Here is a 21,114-nt window from a genome sequence, read left to right on the forward strand (position 1 = left end):
AATTTGATATCAAGGAGCTTCCTTTTCTATCTGGGTTACAAAGCCTATGTCCCTAAGCAAGAATAGGATAATGGCTGGGCTCTAGGTAGCTATGTAGTTGCATTTGACCCTACTTTCTAACCCTGTTTAGAGGTAGGCCAAATATTCTTGTGCCATTTTATCTATGAGGAACTAGAGGCCTAGACAACAGGTAAGATCACTTTTTTCAAGTAGTTCTTGGCTATTTAGTGGTAGATTTTATATTTAAACTCATTCATGCATTTCACATTTTTTCTATTTCCATAAAACCCCGAATGAAAGAGATGGATGTCTGTACAAGTCACAAATTTCTCATCCCAAATGATTCAAGATGGCTTAGAGATGCTAACTAGGTTATCAGCTTTTAGTCATTTTTCTTACTAAAATATATAATAAGAGAATCCAAAGTTCCCAACTACAACTTTTTTTAAGATTGGGTTTCCCACATATATGTTCATTCTCCAAAACAAATAAACCATGATCATATATATTTGGAAAGCATTAGTGCATTTGCCATTCTCTAACAGAGAGTTGAGCTTCTGAGAAACACATAAGTACCTTATAACCATTAGGCAAAGTGGGTAATTTAAAACTCTCACCTATTCTAGTAATATGATGCCATAGCATTTCCTGGCTCAGAGCCAACTTATCCCAGAGTGGTCTGAAATCCAGATATTTTTTAAGAAGAGGCAGTGCAAGAATGCCAAAACTTCCTTTGTAATTTTACCCAATTCTAGAATAAAAATATTTTTCCCCATAGGAAGAATATTAGAGAGGGTTTGGGGAAGATATTTAAAATGTAAATTAACACAAATGTTTTATAAATCCAGAATTGGTCAATTAGATTTTTCATACCTTACATTTTACAACTTCTTCATCTAGCAAAGCATGTTATTATTCAGTACTAATTATTTCATTTGGATATGCTTTGTCTCCTGAGATACATTATAAATAAAACAGGAGCTCACTACTTTCTGGAAGAATCATGAAGCTATTTATCAATATAATTCTACTATAACTAAAAGCATTTTCTAAATGTGACTATGCTAATGGAAAAGGTTATTTTAATGTCCCCAAGAGCATAGTTATTAAGACACAAAAGGTTGAAAGTATATGAATACCAGAGAGTTGACTGCAGGGGAGAAATGTAAGAGAAAAAAAAAGATATATTGATAAGAACAAGGATTCTGATTTTGGCCTACAGAATACTTTGATAGATCATCAAAATCTAAATCACCAATGTCTATTGGAAAATTTTTTCTTTGCCTGATCTTATTCTGGAGTCAGCAAATCAAGACATAGAGACTGTTTTTGAAAGCAGTTAAAAAGCTTTAAGTAGGTAGCATCTTCACAGTCCTTCATGTACAGTATTTAAGTACTATGCCAGATATCTGAAGACTTTTAAGCTTGGCAGCTTGTTGTTTTTCTGTCTACTATTGTTCTTACAATTAAAAAGGTAGTCCTTATTTGGCTCATATATATTGCGATGTTTCTTAGAATCATAATAGGAGAAAAGCCTGTCCAAAATACCTTGTAGAAGGTGTGACAAAGGACCTTGCTAAGACCAATTTTAGGCAAAATTTGCTCTTTGTCCCATCATCTCCTTTGTTGCTACTCAGCTGGAGTGTTATATACATTACTAGAGAACCAGTGCACAAATTTGTGCACCAGTGGGATTCCTCGGGCTGGCCTGAGTGATCGGGGCAAAACTGGCTCTCCAACATCCTCCGAGGAATCCCGGATTGTGAGAGTGCGCAGGCCAGACTGAAGAATCCCACCAGTGTACAATCAGGGCTGGGGAGAGACATGGGAAGTGAGCCGGCTGGGAGGGACCACGGGAGGGCTCCAGGGTGTGTCTGGCCCATCTCACTCAGTCCCAATTGGCCAGACCTCAGCAACAAGCTAACCTACCAGTTGGAGCGTCTGCCCCCCTGGTGGTCAGTGCATGTCATAGCCAGCGGTTGAGTGGCCTTACCATATCATTAGCATATTACACTTTTTAGGCTTTTATTATATAGGATGGGTTTACTCTTCTGTAGTTAACAGTTACTTGTTCAAGTAACCATTTATTCTAGGCCCTGCTTTCTGACCAATGCTAGTGTTCAAATATGATGATTGACTCTGTGAAAAGGTATAAATATGTTGTCACTTCCACACAAGAACATTTTAGTGGTGGCCTTCTAAAGATAATACAACACAAAGGGGTTAGTTTAAAGTTGAAATATAAGGAAAGACTACTTGAGGGCTAATGAGGACTTTCAGTACTCACACTGTATCTCCACCCAACAGACTTTTGATATTTATTCACTCTCACTCGCTTTCCTATTTCAGGTAAAGGAGTCTGCAAAACCAAGAAGAAAATACTATTAGAACCACTGGTACACACTGAAAATGATTTACTCTTTAGTATAATACTCTGTGCTCTTAGCATTAAATGGAAAAGTAACATATAATCATTCCTCTATCATATTTTGCTAATAGTTTTAACTAAAACATTGTACTCTTATATTTGCAGAAACTTAGCATCAAATTCATAATAACAGATTTAACTGCCTAGGAAAAATATATAATTTGATGTTAACAAAGTGATATTTCCCCTTAAAAACAATGGAATTGACACTATGTATGGGCTTAATATGATTTTTAAATATTTCAAAAGTTAAAGTGTTTAAAAATTAAATGTGGCCGAAACCGGTTTGGCTCAGTTGTAGAGCATCGGTCTGCAGGCTGAAGGGTCCCAGGTTCGATTCCGGTCAAGGACATGTACATCGGATGCGGGCACATCCCCCATAGGGGGTGTGCAAGAGGCAGCTGGTCGGTGATTCTCTCTCATCGATGTTTCTAACTCTCTATCCCTCTTTCTTCCTCTTTATAAAAAATCAATAAAATATATTTTTTAAAAATTAAATGTGGATCAAGGTCTCTTAAGTTAAAACAAGGAAATAAGTACTTTAGGGAGTCTCATTCAAATAGTACTAGATCGATTATTGGAAAGTCAGGTTTGAAGGTCAAAATAAATCCACAAACATTAACATCCCACATTGCTTTGTAACATTTGACACTTACTGGCAAAACAAAAAAAGCATGCAACTCTTTAAATAGCTTTAACAATTCACTCCCTGTACAAATTACAAAAGAACAATTTATGGCATAGACAACAGCTTAGTGACTATGTATAGTTTTCAAATATACTATTTGAGAATTTTCCTTCAGGATATATTCAAGTGAAAATTCTTTGACCTTTGCTATGTTCATGCTAATATTATCTTGAGAAAGTAAAGGCACTCATGCTAAAGAAAGAGGACAGAAATCAGTGTTTAGGAAATTCTCTGACAATATGTTATAAACTGTGGCTCAACTTTATGAATGTTAACAGAGACAGTGCAAATTAAACTGTCTTGCTCATCTGTCAGAAAATATAAGAAAAATGTGTTCTTTATTTCTACCTGTCATTGAGAATTTAATGGCCTCAATTCTCAAAAAGAATAGTTGGAGAGGGAAAATAATATGATGGAACAAGGATTAACACAATATTAGAAGAAATCTCCTTTTTGATATCCCTAGAAACAGATAATCAACTATAAATAGATATAAAAACAGATAATATCTTAATTCTTATAAAATGCCAAAATAAATGCCTTTGACCTTCAAATATAATAAATTAATAATAAAGATAATATACTAATGGGTAGGAAACATTAAATAACTATAATAAATCCAGGTTAACATAATAATAATTACAGATATTTAAAAAAAATTCTGAGCTGTTTATCCTTAGACCATAGTCCATTAAGGGAATAAAATATTGATAGAATATAATATTACCTTACGAGCATTCATCACTTTAACAGCTGTAAATGCACCAGTTTTTTCATGGAGTCCCTGAAACATAGCAGAGTAATAAACATTAAATGCTGGCTATAGAATCAAGCAGTTGAACAGCAAAGTGCAAATATTACAATAAAATTAGTCCAAACACTATAGCTTATCTAAAATACTATATGGAGAGTAAATATAAGGTATAATATAGAGAACAAAAAGATTAAATTATGAACATTTTATTTTTTTAAAACACTTTATTGATGTCAGAGAGGAAGGGAGAGGGAGAGAGAGATAAAAATATCAATGATAAGAGAATCTGCCTCCTGAATGCTTCCCACTGGGGACTGAGCCCTGACCAGAAATTGAACCGTGACCTCCTGGTTCATAGGTTGATACTCAACCACTGAGCCATGCTGGCCAGGCAATGAACATTTTAAAGAAATACAAAATATTTCACTCAAAAAGTCAAGCAAGTTTATAGAGTAGTTTTGTTTTCCTTTTTATTACGGTATTGTTGACATACAATATTATATTTATTTCAGGTGTACAAAATAGTGATTTGACATTTAAATACCTTATGAAGTGATCACCATGGTAAGTATTCCACTGTGTTCGTGTCACGACATGAAGTTTTTACAATATTATTGACTAGAGGCTTGGTGCATGGGATTCATGCACTGGTGGAGGGTGACCTGTGGGGATTTGGCCCATTACGGGAGCACCATTCATCCCGGTCAGCTCAGCAACTGTAAACCCCTGCCCTCTGAGCTACTGCTCCCGCTGTGGTAGCATTGCTTATCCCAGTCAGCCAAGCGAAGCTCCCACTGTGGGAGCACACTGTGGAAACTCCCGCATTGAGCATCTGCTCCCCTGATGGTCAGTACACATCATAGCAACTGGTGAACCAGTTTTGATGGTCATTCTGGGCTTTTATTATATAGGTTTATATTCCTTATATTGTATATTATATCCCCTTTCCTTTATAAGAGGGAGTTTTTATCTTTTAATCTGCTTAATCTTTTTTTGCATGCAATTCAGTCTATTTTATTTGAACTTTCTGTTTATAAACAGTAACAAGGATTTCTATATTTTGTATTTCAATTATTTTAATAAAATAAGAAAACATGTAATAGTGTTTTTGTTTAATATTTTTTAACCCGATCCTACAAGCCCCTTCTATTCTGACAGCCATCAGTTCATTCTCTGTATCTATGAGTCTGTTCCTAATATTTTTTGTGTGTTGTTATTTTAGATTCCAAATATAAGTGCAATCATTTGACATTAAGTCTTTCCCTGTCTGACTTACTTCACTAGCACTCTGGGTCCATCCATATAGTTGAAAAGGGCACGATTTCATTATTTCTCATGGCTGAGTAATATTTTATCATTGAACACTTAGGTTAATTCCATATATTGGATACTGTAAATAATACTGCCACAGACAGACATGCATGTGACTTTTCTAATCAGTGTTTCATGTCTTCTTCAAATAAATGCCCAGAAGTGGAATTCCGGGTTGTACAGTAGTTTACTTCCAAGAATTTACTTTTTTATTTCCTTCTTTCTACTTTGAACTTTATTTGTAATTTTTTGAGGAATCTCCATACTGTTTTCTGTAGTGGCTGCATCAATGAATAAACCTATCAACAGTGTACAAGGGTTCTTTTTTTTCCTCATTCTCACCAACACTTGTTACTTGATGTCTTTTTTATAATAATCATTCTGACAGGTGTGAGGTGATATCTAATTGTCATGTTGATTTGCATTTCTCTGAAGATAAGTGATGCTGAGCATCTTTTCATGTATCTATTGGTCATCTCTATGTCTTCTTTGGAAAAATATCTATTCATGTATTCCACCCATTTTTGTTTTTGATGTTTTAAAAAAGATTATATATATATATATATATATATATATATATATATATATATATATATATATATATATATATAAATAAAATAGAGGCCCTGTGCACAAAATTTGTGCAGGAGTGGGACAGGGGGCAGGTCCATCAGGCAGGCCTGCACCCTCTTCAGTCCCGGACCCCTCAGGGGATGTCTGTCTGTTGGTTTGGGCCTGAATGGGATTGGGCCTAAACCGGCAGTTGGACATCCCTCTCACAATCCAGGAATGCTGGCTTCTAACCACTCACCTGCCTGCCTGCCTGATCACTCATAACTGCTCTACCTGCCTGCCTGGTTGCCCCTAACTGTTCTTCTCTGCCATCCTGGTCGCTCCTGACCATTTCTGCCTTGCCCCTATCATCATGATTTTGTCCAGAGGGACAGTCAGTCTAATTAGCATATTACCCTTTTAATAGTATAGATGGTTACTGAGCAGTGCATTCTGGGGAGCATAGAGAAATGACCCTATAACTCAGAGAACAGGGACTTGACAGGAAGCTGGGAGGTCTGGTCTCACTAAGCAGAATAAGGCTTTGGATCATGGGCGAGGCATGGACTGGGTTTAGGTATGAGGTGCTTCCCTCCTTCAGGCACCACTTGCTCAGTGGCCTCCCACACACACCCGACCTAGGTTTAACTCTGCAGTCTTTCAATGTACAGGACGAAGCTCCACGCAATGGAGCCACCAGGTCAGGGCAGTTATTCTTGGCTTTTATTTACTTTTTGTTACATTTTTATTTTACTTTATTTTTTATTTATTTATTTATTTTTATTTTTTTTTTCCGTCTCTTATGTCTTCTTTTTTTTTTTTTAATATATTTTATTGATTTTTTTTGACCCCCTCCCTCCCTCCCACACATCCCCTCCCTCCCCAGAGTTTTGTGTCCATTGGTTGCACTTATATGCATGTATACAAGTCCTTCGGTTGATCTATTATCTCCCCCAGATCTTCCTCCCGTCCCCACTGTAACTTGACAGTCTACTTGTTGATATACTGTCTCTATATCTATCTTATGGTTCATCAGTTTATAATGTTTTTTATTATCCACAAATGAGTGAGGTCATGTGGTGTTTCTCTTTCATTGATTGGCTTATTTCACTCAGCATGATGTTCTCCAATTCCATCCAGGATGCTGCAAATGATGAAAAATCCTTCTTTTTTATGGCAGCATAGTATTCCATTGTGTAGATGTACCATGGTTTTTGGATCCAATCATCTGCTGACGGACACTTAGGCTGTTTCCAAATTCTGGCTATTGTAGATTGTGCTGCTATGAACATAGGGGTGCATATATCCTTTCTGATTGGTGTTTCTAGTTTCTTGGGATATATTCCTAGGAGTGGGATTACTGGGTCAAATGGGAGTTCCATTTTCAGTTTTTTGAGGAAACTCCACACTGTTCTCCACAGTGGTTGCACCAGTCTACATTCCCACCAGCAGTGCACGAGGGTTCCTTTTTCTCCGCAACCTCGCCAACACTTGTCGTTTGTTGATTTGTTGATGTTGGCCATTCTGACAGGTGTGAGATGGTACCTCATTGTTGTTTTGATTTGCATCTCTCGGATAATTAGTGACTTTGAGCATGTTTTCATGTGCTTTTTGGCCTTCCTTCTGTCTTCTTTTGAAAATATTCTATTTAGGTCCATTGCCCATTTTTTAATTGGATCATTCATCTTCCTTTTATTTAGTTGTATAAGCTGTTTGTAGATGTTGGAGATTAAACCTTTATCAGTGGTAACATTTGCAAATATGTTCTCCCACACAGTGGGCTTTCTTGTTGTTTCGTTGATGGTTTCTTTTGCTGTAAAAAAGCTTTTTATTTTGATGTAGTCCCATTTGTTTATTTGCTCTTTAGCTTCCATTGCACTAGGGGTAGTATCAGTGAAGAAGTTTTTTTGGCATACGTCTGAGATTTTGTTGCCTGTGGATGCTTCAAGTATTTTTATGGTTTCCCGTCTGATGTTTAAGTCCTGTATCCATTTTGAGTTTATTTTTGTGTATGGTGTAAGTTGGTGATCTAGTTTCATTCTTTTGCATGTATCTGTCCAATTTTCCCAACACCATTTATTGAAGAGACTGTCTTGACTCCATTGTATATTAGTGCCTCCTTTGTCAAATATTAATTGAGCATAGTGATTTGGGTTGATATCTGGGTTCTCAATTCGATTCCATTGATCTATATGTCTGTTTTTGTGCCAGTACCAGGCTGTTTTGAGAACAGTGGCTTTGTAATATAGTTTGAAGTCTGGTATTGAGATACCTCCTACTTTACTCTTCTTTCTCAGGATTGCTGTGGCTATTCGGGGTCTTTTATTGTTCCAAATGAACTTTTGGAGAGTTCTGTTTAGGTCAGTGAAATATGCCGTTGGTATTTTAATGGGGAGTGCATTGAACTTATAGATTGCTTTAGGAAGTATGGACATTTTGATGATGTTGATTCTACCAATCCATGAACATGGTATGTTCTTCCATCTGTTTACATCTTCCTCTATTTCTTTTTTCAGTGTCGTGTAGTTTTCCGCGTATAGGTCCTTTACTTCCTTAGTTAAGTTTATTCCTAGGTATCTTAATTTTTTTGGTGCGATCGTAAATGGAATTGCTTTTTTAGTCTCTGTTTCTATAAACTCACTGTTGGTGTATAGAAATGCCATAGATTTCTTGGTATTAATTTTGTATCCTGCTACATTGCCAAATTCATTTATTAAGCCAATTAGTTTTTTAATGGAGTCTTTTGGGTTTTTTATATACAATATCATGTCGTCTGCAAATAAGGATAACTTTACTTCTTCTTTTCCAATTTGGATGCCTTTTATTTCCTCCTCTTGTCTAATTGCAATGGCTAGTACTTCCAGTACTATGTCAAAGAGGAGTGGCGATAGTGGGCATCCCTGTCTTGTTCCTGTTCTTAGAGGGAATGATTTTAGTTTTTGCCCATTGAGTATGATGTTGGCTGTGGGTTTATCATAAATAGCTTTTATTACGTTGAGGTATGATCCTTGTACTCCCACCTTGTTAAGAGTTTTTATCAGGAAAGGGTGTTGGATTTTATCAAATGCTTTTTCTGCATCAATTGATATGACTATATGATTTTTATCTTTCAACTTGTTTATGTGATGTATCACGTTTATTGATTTGCGGATATTGTACCAACCTTGCATTCCTGGAATAAATCCTACTTGGTCATGGTGTATGATCTTTGTGATGCTCTGCTGGAGCCGATTTGCTAGAATTTTGTTGAGGATTTTGGCATCTATGTTCATGAGGGATATTGGCCTGTAATTCTCTTTCATTGAGTTGTCTTTATCGGGTTTTGGTATTAGGGTGATGCTGGCTTCATAGAAGGAGTTTGGAAGTGTTCCTTCCTCTTGAATTTTTTGGAATAGTCTGAGGAGGATAGGTTTTAGTTCTTCCTTGAATGTTTGGTAAAACTCTCCTGTGAAGCCATCTGGCCCTGGGCTTTTGTTTGCTGGAAGCTTTTTGATGACTATTTCAATTTCTTCCCAAGTCACTGGTCTATTGAGATTTTTAGATTCTTCCTGATTGAGTTTTGGAAGTTTGTATTTTTCTAGGAATATGTCCATTTCCTCCAGGTTGTTCAGTTTGTTGGAATAGAGTTGTTCGTAGTATTTTGTAACAATCCGTTGTATTTCGGTGGGGTCTGTTGTTATTTCACCTCTTTCATTTCTGATTTTGTTTATTTGGGTCCTCTCTCTTTGTTTCTTGGTTAGCCTGGCTAGAGGTCCATCTATCTTGTTTATCATTTTTATTTTACTTTAAATTTTACTCCTTTCATTAAATCTTTATTGTTGGTTTACATAGGTCCACTTTCCCCCCATTAACATTTTCCAGTCTACTATTCCCCCTGAACCTCACCACCCCATTTTCCATGTCCAGGGGTGATGCATTTATGCACACAAGGCAATTGTTTGATCTCTTCCCACCCACCCTTCCCTGCCTTCCCTCTGAGGTTCCACGGTCTGTTCATGCATCTGTGTCTCTGCGTCTATTTTTGTTCATCAGTGTATTCAGCTCATTAGGTGTTAAAAGTGCTCTGCTTATGATCACTTGGGTTTTCTAAAGATGCAGTCATATCATGTACAAATCTTTTTTCTTTTTCCAAATGTGCTTGTGGACACATTGGAATATAGATACCAGAAATAGAGGTCTGTGAATAAGTTGGGAATAGGATGCTTTTTCTTTTGTGAGGTTGTGTACATGATCCTGTGCTCCCACAGTGTTGAGAGCACCAAGTACTGTGGTTGCCGGGAGGCTCTCATTGGCAAGTCATCCACATAGAGCCATAGCCTCCCACTCCATCAGCCATAGGTCCCAGGACAGATGCATGTGCCCCTCAGCAAAGCCGGGGGCACTTGGCCACCTCCCACAGGCTTGCTCTCTGTCATCACCAGGTGGGGCCCACCTTCCACATATCCCCCTCTTGTTCCTACTCCCAGGCCTTTCCATGCACTTCCTTTTACCCAGCCCCCTCCCTCCTCCCTTCATGTCCATGGCATTAAACAAGAAAGAACTCTTACCATTTCCAATAACATGAATGGGACTGGGGTGTATTATGCTGAGCAAAGTAATCTAGAGAAAAATAAGTATCACATGATCTCATTCATATGTGGAATCTAATGAATCAAATAAACCGATGATAAATTATAGACCCAGAGTCATGGAAGCATGAACAGACTGTTGAGCCTCAGAGGTAAGGCAGGGGCATGTGGGTGGGAAGAGATCAGTCAATATATGCATCACCCTTAGACACAAACAATGGGATGGTGAAGGCCTGGGGGAGTAGTAGGCTGGAAAACATTAATGGGGGGAAAAGTGACATATGTAAACCTTTCAACAATAAAGGTTTAATAAAAGAGTAAAAGGTAAAGTAAAATAATAAAGTAAAATAAAAGAAAAGTCAAGAATAACTGCCCTGGCTGGGTGGCTCCATTACTTGGAGCTTCGTCCTGTACATTGAAAGGTTGCGGGTTTGAACCCGGGACATGGTGTGTGTAGGAGGACACTGAGCAAATGTTGCCTGAAGGAGCAAGGCTCCTCAGACATAACCACAGCCCAGGCCTCGCCCATGATCCAAGGCCCATCCTCTGCTGAGTGAGACTGGACCTCCAAGTTTCCTGTTGAGTCCCTGGTCTCTGAATCATAAGGCCTCTTCCCCATGTTCCTCAGAATGCACTGCTCAGTAACCATCTGTACTAATAAAAGGGTAATATGCTAATTAGATCGGGTGACCAGACATCTTCCGGATGTCCGACTTCCTTTTGGATAAAGCCACAGTGGAGGAGGCTGAGGAGAGGCAGTTAAGGGTGATCAGGCCAGCAGGGGAGGGTAGTTGGGCCTATTAGGCCAGCAGGGGAGGGCAATTGGGGGCCACCATGCCAGCAGAGAAGCAGTTAGGCTGCAATCAGGTCAGCAGGCAGGCAAGTAGTTAGGAGCCAGTGGTCCCGGATTGCGAGAGGGATGTCCAATTAGCAATTGGGATGCCCTTGCAGGCCCAGGATCTGGATCCATCCCACTGACTTTATTGCAGGTTGTAGGGAGCCATCTGGCAGCCACTTTTATATTGTTTCTTCCTTGAGGAGCATCTAAGGAGGGGAAGCCAGTCTGTCTGTGCCTGGCCTGTGATTGTATACTACTGATGGAGTGAGTGGCTGGTGGGCCATTGGGAGGGGTGAGTCAGCTGAATTGCGGTCCCACTGTAGGAGTGCAATGACCACCACAGGGCAGCTCCTGCATTGAGCCTTTACTGGAAAGGTTTTTTTCTTTCATACATTTTTCTTATTTTAGTTATGACCTTTTCTTTTCTATTTAAAAACAAAGCCCCTTTAATATTATATTGTGTATGTATAGTGTGTTTTATATCATTTTGGGTTAGTGGTGGTGAAGTCCTTTAGCTTTTGCTTATCTAGGAAACTATCTCTCTTTCAATTCTGAATAACTTTGTTCAGTAGAGTATCCTGGGTTGTAGGGATTTTTGTTTTTTTTTCCCCTTTTACTACTTTGAATATATTGTGTCACTACCTTTTGGCCTGCAAAGTTTCTACTGAAAAACAGCTTATAGTTTTATGGGGGTTTCTTTAGGTAATTAGTTGTTTTTATCTTCCTGCTTTTAAAATTCTTAATCTTTAACTTTTGACATTTTATTTTATTTTAATATATTTCTATTGATTTTAGAGAGAGGGTGAGGGAGAGAATGATAGAAATTTCAATGATGAGAGAGAATCATGCATGGTCTTCCTCCTATATGCCCCACACTAGGGATAGAGCCCACAATCAGGGCATGTACCCCAACCAGGAATTGAACCTTAACCTCCTGGTTCATAGGTCAACACTGAACTACACCAGCCAGGCAACTTTTGACATTTTAATTAATAGGTTTCCTGGTGTGGATCTCTGCATCCTCTTATTTCTGACTTTATGATTCCTAGATTTTATGTCTGTTCCCTTCACTTCTCAGCAATTATTTCTTTAAATAAATGTTTCTGTATTTTTCTACTTCTACTCCTTCTGGAAACCCTAAAATTCAAATGTTAGTATCCTTGATGTTTTCCCAGAGGTCCCTTAAACTGTTATAATTTTTAAAAATTCTTTTTGCTGTTCCAATTAGGTTATTTCTACTCCTTTGTCTTCCAGATTACTTATCTGCTCTTATGCATCATCTAATCTGGTATTGATTCTTTTTAGTGTGTTTTTAAAGTTCAGGTATTGTATCAATTAGTTCTCATTTTTTAAATATATTTTATACATCTCTGTAGAAGTTACTACTGTGTTGGGCCATTTTTCTCCCAAATTTAGTGAGTATCTTTATGACCATTACATTGAAATCTATCTGGTACTCTGTTTATCTCCATTTCATTTTATTTTTTTTCTTCTGGGTTTTTATGTTATGCTTTCATTGGAAACATATTTCTTTGACTGCTGTAGCTGCACTGGTGGGCAAGTCTGGTCTCCTACCAACCTATTTGGGGGACAAGCTATGGCTTTTGTGGGCATACTGTAAGTGGGGCTACACCTGGCTCTGTTGCCTGTGAGACCCTGCCTGGAGTATTGTAGGCATGCTGGTGTGTGTGGGCTAGAAGGGCAGAGTACAAGATGCTTGGAGGTGTGCCAGTGCAGGCTGAGCCCTCTTTCTAGGTATGGTAGTGCAGAATCTGCATCAGCTATGGAGGGCTTAATTGGTGGGGTCAGTTCTCAGCAGAAATTAGAAAATGTCAGAAACAGTGCCAGCAAGTGCTGAACCACCTAGGGTAGAATAGTTGTTTTTTTTTTTTTTTTAAAGAAAATGGCACCCAACAGCAAATTTGTCCCTGTAGATAGTTCCATCAGATTCATCCCCTTCTAAACTTAGTTAATGTATCTTCTATACATAGTCATACTCAATGTTTCTCCATGAAATATTCAGACACTTTTCAAACTGCTGCCTCTTCACTGGGACTCAGACTGAGTGGTTTTGTGTAATCCTTTAAGATGGGAGTTTCAGTTTCCTAAACACTTTTGGCTCTCTTAGAAATAAGCCCTGTTGAATTTCAAATCAGATGTTATGTGGGCTTCTCTTTCAAATGCAGGTCCCACAGACTGGGGATCTCAATATGAGGTTCAGACCTCTAGTTCCTAAGAAGGGATTTCCATGGTTGCGCTGACCATTGCACTTGTGGAATGCTGCCCTGGGGTTTGGTCTTCACTATACCACATCTCTGTCCCTCCTATCCTTCTCAATGTGTCTTTCTTTTCTATCCTTAGCTGTAGAAAATATCTTCTTCTAATCTTCATATCATTCTCAGAAATAGTTGTTTTATATATAGTTGTAGTGTTTATGTGTCTGTGAAAAGAAGTGAGCTCAGGATCTTCCTACTCCACCATATTGACCCAGTCCTAGTTTTTCTTTTTACGTTTGTATTTAATAGTGGACAGAATTGGCCATTTTAAGGCACTGCTTTTTTAAATATTTAGTCTAGATTTGTATGGCACCAAAGCATTTAGATGAAAGTAAACATTTCAGTTTGGAGATTGGGACAGAGGAGATATTTTTAGTGAACACTTTTTCATTTTATTATGTGCAGACATATCTTTCTACTAGATTGCTCTTCATATACTACACAAGTTTTTCCATAATGATCACATGTAAGAGGGATACATAATTAATTTAATGACATCTAATCCATTTTGTATGCCCTCAGTCATATGAAACATATATTTATGAAAGGACAAAGTTCTGAAAGATTGTTTCTCATTGAAAACTTCATAAGTTTTAAGAATTTAGTCTTATCTTAATGCAATTATAAGTTAGGCCAGAAGCCAGTTCCAGCATGTCATAATTGCAAGAATTTCATCAAAAGGTTGATGGAACTTGGGGACTCAAAAAGGGCTGAGTCACATATGTTATCACCTCCTGGAATGGCTAAAGGCATTCCCTCCAAACCTGAAAAGGTTGATTGTTTGCTGCCAGACAGCTCAGGGCATCTTAATCTTCATGTTATTGTCTCCTACTGGCCAAACACCTGAACAGCCATAGGCTATTCCCCAATCTGACAGTGCTTCTGCAGAAAACCCTACCTTTTGAAGTGTATTATCTCCATTTTGCCTTAGGACAAATTGTGTCAATAAAAAGCAAGGGTCCTGAGACAAGGAGAACTTATCTCATTTAGCTAAAGCTCCTCTGACCCCCAATGCCTTTCAAAATTATCTTTCGTCTCTGGATTCCTACTTAATCTATGCACAGCCTATCTCCAGATTTCTGAACCCTTCTTAATGCTGGAACAAGAACCCTGGCAAAGTTACAGATTTATAATATTAAAAAATGAATATAGAGGTGTGTAATTATAGTTTTTATTTTGTGGCTGATTGTTTTTAATATATTTCAAGCTGTAGTCATAGAAAAAAGTAAGTTTGAAGTTGATATGAGTAAGCTTCATGTTAAAACAAATCTCTTTCTTGGACTCCATTGGACTAGATGGTATCTCTTCAAAATTCAGTTCTTCCTATAAATTCACAACATGAGCTTGAAAACAGGGCATTTGCAGAGGTAATTGAGTTAAATTGAGGTCACACTGGATTACAGTGATTAATGACTGGTGTCTTTATAAGAGAAAGGGTTGGATATTTGGACACAAAGACACAGACACCAACACTCATATAAAGGAAATACAGTCATGTGAAGACACAAAGAAATTAGAGCAGTGAACCTATAATCCAAGGGATGCCAAGGATTATTGGAAACCACTAGAATCTAAGGAGAGGGAAGGAAGGATTCATGCCTAGAGCATTCAAAGGGAGAATGGCCCTGTGCACTTCTAAATTCAAGAAATTGAACTAAACCACCAACTTATATCATACACTAAAATAAACTCAAAATGGCCGGGACCGGTTTGGCTCAATGGATAGAGCGTCGGCTTGGGGACTGAAGGGTCCCAGGTTCGATTCCGGTCAAGGGCATGTACCTTGGTTGCGGGCATATCCCCAGTAGGGGGTGTGCAAGAGGCAGCTGATAGATGACTCTCTCTCATCGATGTTTCTGACTCTCTATCTCTCTCCCTTCCTCTCTGTATAAAATCAATAAAATATATTTTTAAAAAAATAAAAAAAAATAAACTCAAAATGGATAAAGAACTTAAACTTAAGGCCAGAAACCATAAATATCTTAGAAGAATCCACAGGCAGTACAATAGCAGACATATATCTTAGCAATATCTTTATCAATACAGCTCCCTGGACAATATGAAACTAAGGAGAAAATAAACAAATGGGACTATATAAAAATAAAAAGCTTCTGCACAGCAAAAGAAATGATAAACAAAACAAGAGAGCCCACTGCATGGGAGAACATGCCAATGTTATCTCCGATAAGGGTTTAATCTCCAAAATTTTAGGGAACTCATAAAATTTAACAAAAGGAAGATAATTCAATTAAAAAAAATGGATAAAGGACCTAAATAAACACTTTTGGAAGAGGACATATAGAAGACCAGGAGACATATGAAAACAAGGTCAAACTCACTAATCATCTGAGAGGTACAAATCAAATCGACAATGATATACCATCTCGCACCAGTCAGAATGGCTATCATCTGCATATAAGTACAACCAATGGACATAAAACTCTGGGGAGGGAGGGGATGTGTGGGAGGGAGGGAGGGGGCAAAAAAAATAAATAAATAAAATATGTAAAAATAAATAAATAAATGATTAAAAAAAAAAAAGAATGGCTATCATCAACAAATCAACAAATGACAAGTGCTGGAAAAGATGTGGAGAAAAAGGAACCCTCTTGTACTGCTGGTAGGAATGCAGACTGATGCAAGCACTGTGGAAAACAGTATGAAGTTTCCTCAAAAATTTAAAAATGGAACTTCCATTTGATCCAGTAATCCCTCTTCTAGGAATTTATCCCAAGAAAACAGAAACATCAATTAGAAAAGATGTCTGCACCCTATTTTCATAGCAGCACAATTTATAAGAGCTAAGATTTGGAAATAGTCTAAGTGCCCATGATCAGATGAATGGATTAAAAACATGTGGTAAATCTACACAATGGAATACTACACTACTGTAAAAAGGAAATAACTCATCATTCCAACAGAATGGATGGAACTGGAGAGCATTATACTAAGCAAAATAAGCCAGTCATAGAAAGATAAATATCACATGATCTCACTCATTTGTGGAATATAATGAACAACATAACTGGTGAACAAAAATAGAACCAGAGACATAGAAACATGAAACAGGCTATCCAAACTCTGAGGGAAAGTGGGGGGTGAGGGGGTAAGAGATCAACCAAAGAACTTTTATGCATGGATATGAGCATAACCAATGGACATAGACAGGAAGGGAATGAGGGCATGTGATGGGGGGGTGTGGGAGAAGCTGGGGAGAAGTCAATGGGGGAAAAGGAGACTCATGTAATACTTTAAACAATAAAACACTTGAATTAAAAAATAAGAAATATGAGCATATAATTTTCTATTGTTACAAGCCTTCTAATTTTTGGACTTGTTATCACAGCTGTAGGAATCTACAATAGGGAAATTCAAACCAAAGGATTATTACTACTCACAGTTGTCATGTGAAAGATAATAACACTTTTTTACTTATAGAATGAGGGTTGTGTTTCTGGACAGTACTGTTACTATCTTAGGTAACATGTCAAATGAGTAAATATGGATATGGTCATGGTTCCTCGATTTCAGGAAAATGATTCTTTACTATATTGCTTGTTTGTTGTCCAAACTATTTTATAAAATATAGGCTTTGAAGTATAGATACTACATTTAGATGGTAGCTACAAGATTTCTCATCAATATAAAGTCAGCTGATTATAGAAGTTCAAAAGTTAAACACACACACACACACACACACACACACACACACTACCATTGCTACCAATGCTATATGCTACATGAGTGTCAACACTTCTCCATTTTCCCCCACTGATAAAACTAATAGGATTAATCCCATGCATTTAAGGTTACTTCAATCTTATTGAGCAATCCACTGTTTTTAAATGAGGCCATTGTCAGAAATGGACACACATTAGTCAGACAACCAAATGTCTTTTAAAGTTTCAGGAATTGCCATATAACAACAACAAGAAAAACAACAAAAATCAGCTCAATTCTACCCTCATTATCTATGATTTATTCTCACACTTGAAACCTGGAAAAAATTATTTTTTTAGATAAGGTATCCTAATATGAGGTTTGATAAACAATCTCCTGGATCTGTAGAGAAAATAAACCCCAGAACTTGGAACCGTGTACTGAGTTAATATATACCTAACCATTATGCAAGCTTTCTTAGATGTCTACTCTATATAGATAATAGATAATTGTAAAATTGCTGCTTGCTAAACTATTCTTTCAAAGAGTTCCCTCTGGATCTTGAATTTGTAATATTTAATTTTGAAATAAGTTTAGACTTAGAGAATGGTTTCAAAGCTACTACAGAGTAACTGACCATGGTACAATTGTCAAAACTAAGAAACTAACATTGGTCCAATACTCTTACAATATTCTTACAAGAAATCAAAGGAAGGCTGAGACTTGCAACGGTTGCAATGAAAGAATCAAGAAAAAAAATTGCCAAGAGCAAAGATGTGTCATTAGAGTCCAAGGCTAAGATAATTTATACATTTACATTCCCCATTACTATGTACAGATATGAAAATTGGAAAGTGAAGGCTAAGAGGGAAAAATATGATTCATTCGAAACACGGTTCTGAAGAAAAATTCTATGGCCACCTAGACCACCAGAAATAAAAAACTAGGCATGCTAAAACAAATTAAAATGTCACTGGAAGCAAAAATGACAAAACTGAAGTTGTTCTACTTCAGACACATCATTAAAGGCAGAATTATTTGGAATAAATAATAATCCTGGGGGGAAATGCAGCATGAAAAGAGGAAAATCAAATTTGAGAGTGATTAACTCCTTAAAATAAGTAATATTTATGAGTCTATAGCAGCTGACTTATGTGGACATTGTGTATATTTCTCATTTATATGATCACTAGGAGTAAAGAGCCCATTCAGTGGCATGTATCACACACACACACACACACACACACACACACACACACACTACTCTTAACTATATTGTAGTCTTTATTTGGATTTCTCCAGTTCTTCTACTAATGTCCTTTTTCTAGACCCAAACTTGGATGCCACATTTCTTTTAGCTGTCATGTCTCCTGAGGCTCTTGCAATCTGACAGTTCCTCAGTCTTATTTCCTGTGTTTTTTTTGTTTGTTTGTTGTTTTTTTCCATGACCTTGACACTTTTCAAGAGTACTGGTCAAGTATTTTACAGAATGTCAGAATTTGGGTTTGTCAGAAATTTTATCAAGAATAGACTGAGATTATGGTTTTGGTAAAAAAAAAAAACAAAAAAAAAAAACATCACAGAGGTAAAGTGCTGTTCTCATTACATCATGTCAGGGATACATGATATAATAATCATGACCCATCACTGGTGATAATTTTATACTTGGTCACTTGATTTAAGTGATGTCTGTTAGGTTTTTTCACACTAAAGTTATTATTTTTCATTTTTATACTCTATTCATTAGAAGGGACTTTCATTGCTTTTGAAAAGGGATAACAATTTTTATGCATTTATCTAGCAAACTTTAGTCATCTTGAGATAAATTGATTGTTCAGTGGTGCCATCTTGTGGTTCACTGACTATATAGAAGGTGTTTTTTTTGTGTGTGTGTGTGTGTGTTTTGTGTTTGTTTATTTGTTTGTTTTTTTTAATCTCCTTAGCTTAAGGACATATTGTTAAAATCAAACAAACAAACAAAACAAAAACAAACAAACAAAAAAAACCAGATTGTCTCACAAATGAGATCTTAACCAGAACCAGCAAATTCAATTTCTAGAATGTGTCTTTTGTCAATTACAATGTATATTATATAACAAATTAGTTCAAAAAGCCATTTGTTGGAAACACACATAAAGAATGCTAAGACAGTAGTTTGGTTTTGTATTCTAGAGTGAGTGTTAAATATCCTCCTATTTACCGCTGACCTTAGTGAATATTATAAATGAAGATCACAAGGAAATTCTTAAAATATAAATGTGGTAGATTTTGTATGTTTTTATGTCATCAATTATACTACTTTTGTATAGGAGCCACTAGCTTCACTGGATTAACAATGTTCCCTTAAACAGACTTTGTATGCAAAGAATGACCTTTTAATTATCAAGATTCACAGAGCTCAGAGAATAAAATTCTACAAGCTTTAATTTATATTAAAAGACAAGAAATGCTGCTTAAATATTTTGTATAAACTCATAGGCCCTCTCATATTTTAGTAACAAAAGGTGATATCTAATAACAATGTTTTGTAGCTATTCTTGACTCAGGCTCAAGCCTATAGATATTTGAAATAAAATAATCTACAATATATCTGCCCCTCAGGCAATTATTTGTCTTGTCATCAAGTTCGTTCAAATTATTTAATGTTAGTTATTAATAGATTCAACTTATATGATACTAGAGGCCCAGTGCACGAAAATTTGTGCATACAGGGGTGCAGGGTTCCTCAGCCTGGTCTGTGCCCTCTCACAGTCCAGGACTCCTTTGGGGAGGTCCACTTGCCAGCTTAGACCTCCTCCCAGGGGAATAGGGCCTAAACTGGCAGTCATACATCCCTCTGGCAGCCCAGGAGACCATGGGGAGCAGGCCTAAGCAGCAGTTGGACATCCTTAGCACTGGTGAGGAGGTGGTAGAGTAACCCAACACTGCTGTTGTGCTCACAGCTATTAGCCCAGCTTGTGGCTAAACGGAGCTCCCCCAGTGGGAGCACACTGACCACCAGGGGGCAGCTCCTGTATTGAGTGTCTGCCCCCTCGTGGTCAGTGTGCATCATAAAGACCAGTAGTTCCTGTGACTAGTAGCTCCTGGTCATTCCAAATTGACCATTAGGGTCAATTTGCATATTACTCTTTTATTATATATGATAATTTTGGGGGCAACAGAAGGTAAACTACTCCAAAAATCCCTCCCTCCACCTCACAACCTGCTACAAATTATAAAAATCATTCATTATGTCCTCAATTTTACTAAGGACATGAAACTCCCTGATTATTCAAATGTTAGTTCTGAGAAAGACACATTTAGTTATTGTTTGCCAACTTTAGCATGAGTTAGATGATCAGATTAGATAACTCCAAGAATAGCAATAAGTAGTAAAGTGTAAATGGAAGCAGAGGTGGAGGAAGGAAAGGGCTAGAGTCTGAGGGGTTCCAGGAGAGATTGTTCCTCAGCCATAATGAAGGTAGCAGGTGCCTGGAATGGAAAGCAAGATAAAGGTAAGTGAGAAGGTTTTCTCAATGTGTGAAAAGAATAAAGAAGGTAGGGGAGGGAATGGAGAGGTGAAAAAGTGCCAAGTCAAAATTCTATTGGAGAAATTCACATTTTTTAAGATGTATACATCTGGACAAACAGAGGAGAGTCCAAGATGGCTGCTCAGGTAGACACCTAACTGCAGCAGCACACAACAATTTCAATGGAATACAACTAAAATGTAGAGTGGACATTGCCCAGAGCTACAGGTAGTCGACTGACTGAAAATTCTACAACAAGAAGGAAAGAGAAAACCAGAAAGAAAATCAGAGGAGCTGAAAAAAGCCTAAGGTACAGAGACATGTTGTGCGCCCACATGTGCGTGCGCGCACGTGCGGAGAGGTCGCAGCCGGAGAGGAGGAGAAGGCTGGGTGCCTGCCTGGAGTTCCCTAGCAGGAAGGAAATAAAATCCCCGGCCTGGGCTGAACCCCCGAACCGGCAGCGCTGAGCCCCAGTTATGGGCCAGACCCTGGGGACCTAGGCTCGGGCAGGGGGAGATGGGGCTGTGAGG

At 37.6% G+C, this 21,114-nt stretch overlaps 1 protein-coding gene across 1 annotated transcript in view; it reads right to left on the reverse strand.

Annotated features, from left to right (window-relative positions):
- Positions 1–21,114, reverse strand: part of NRK (Nik related kinase) — a 144,323-nt gene that overhangs the window by 80,760 nt on the left and 42,449 nt on the right. Inside the window, 2 exon segments of the mRNA XM_084870436.1 lie at positions 2,288–2,359; positions 3,844–3,900. Of these exon segments, the coding sequence (XP_084726562.1) occupies positions 2,288–2,359; positions 3,844–3,900 (129 nt within the window).

The sequence above is a fragment of the Pipistrellus hanaki genome (assembly GCF_964339955.1).
Source record: "Pipistrellus hanaki genome assembly, chromosome: X".
Lineage (NCBI taxonomy): Eukaryota > Metazoa > Chordata > Mammalia > Chiroptera > Vespertilionidae > Pipistrellus > Pipistrellus hanaki.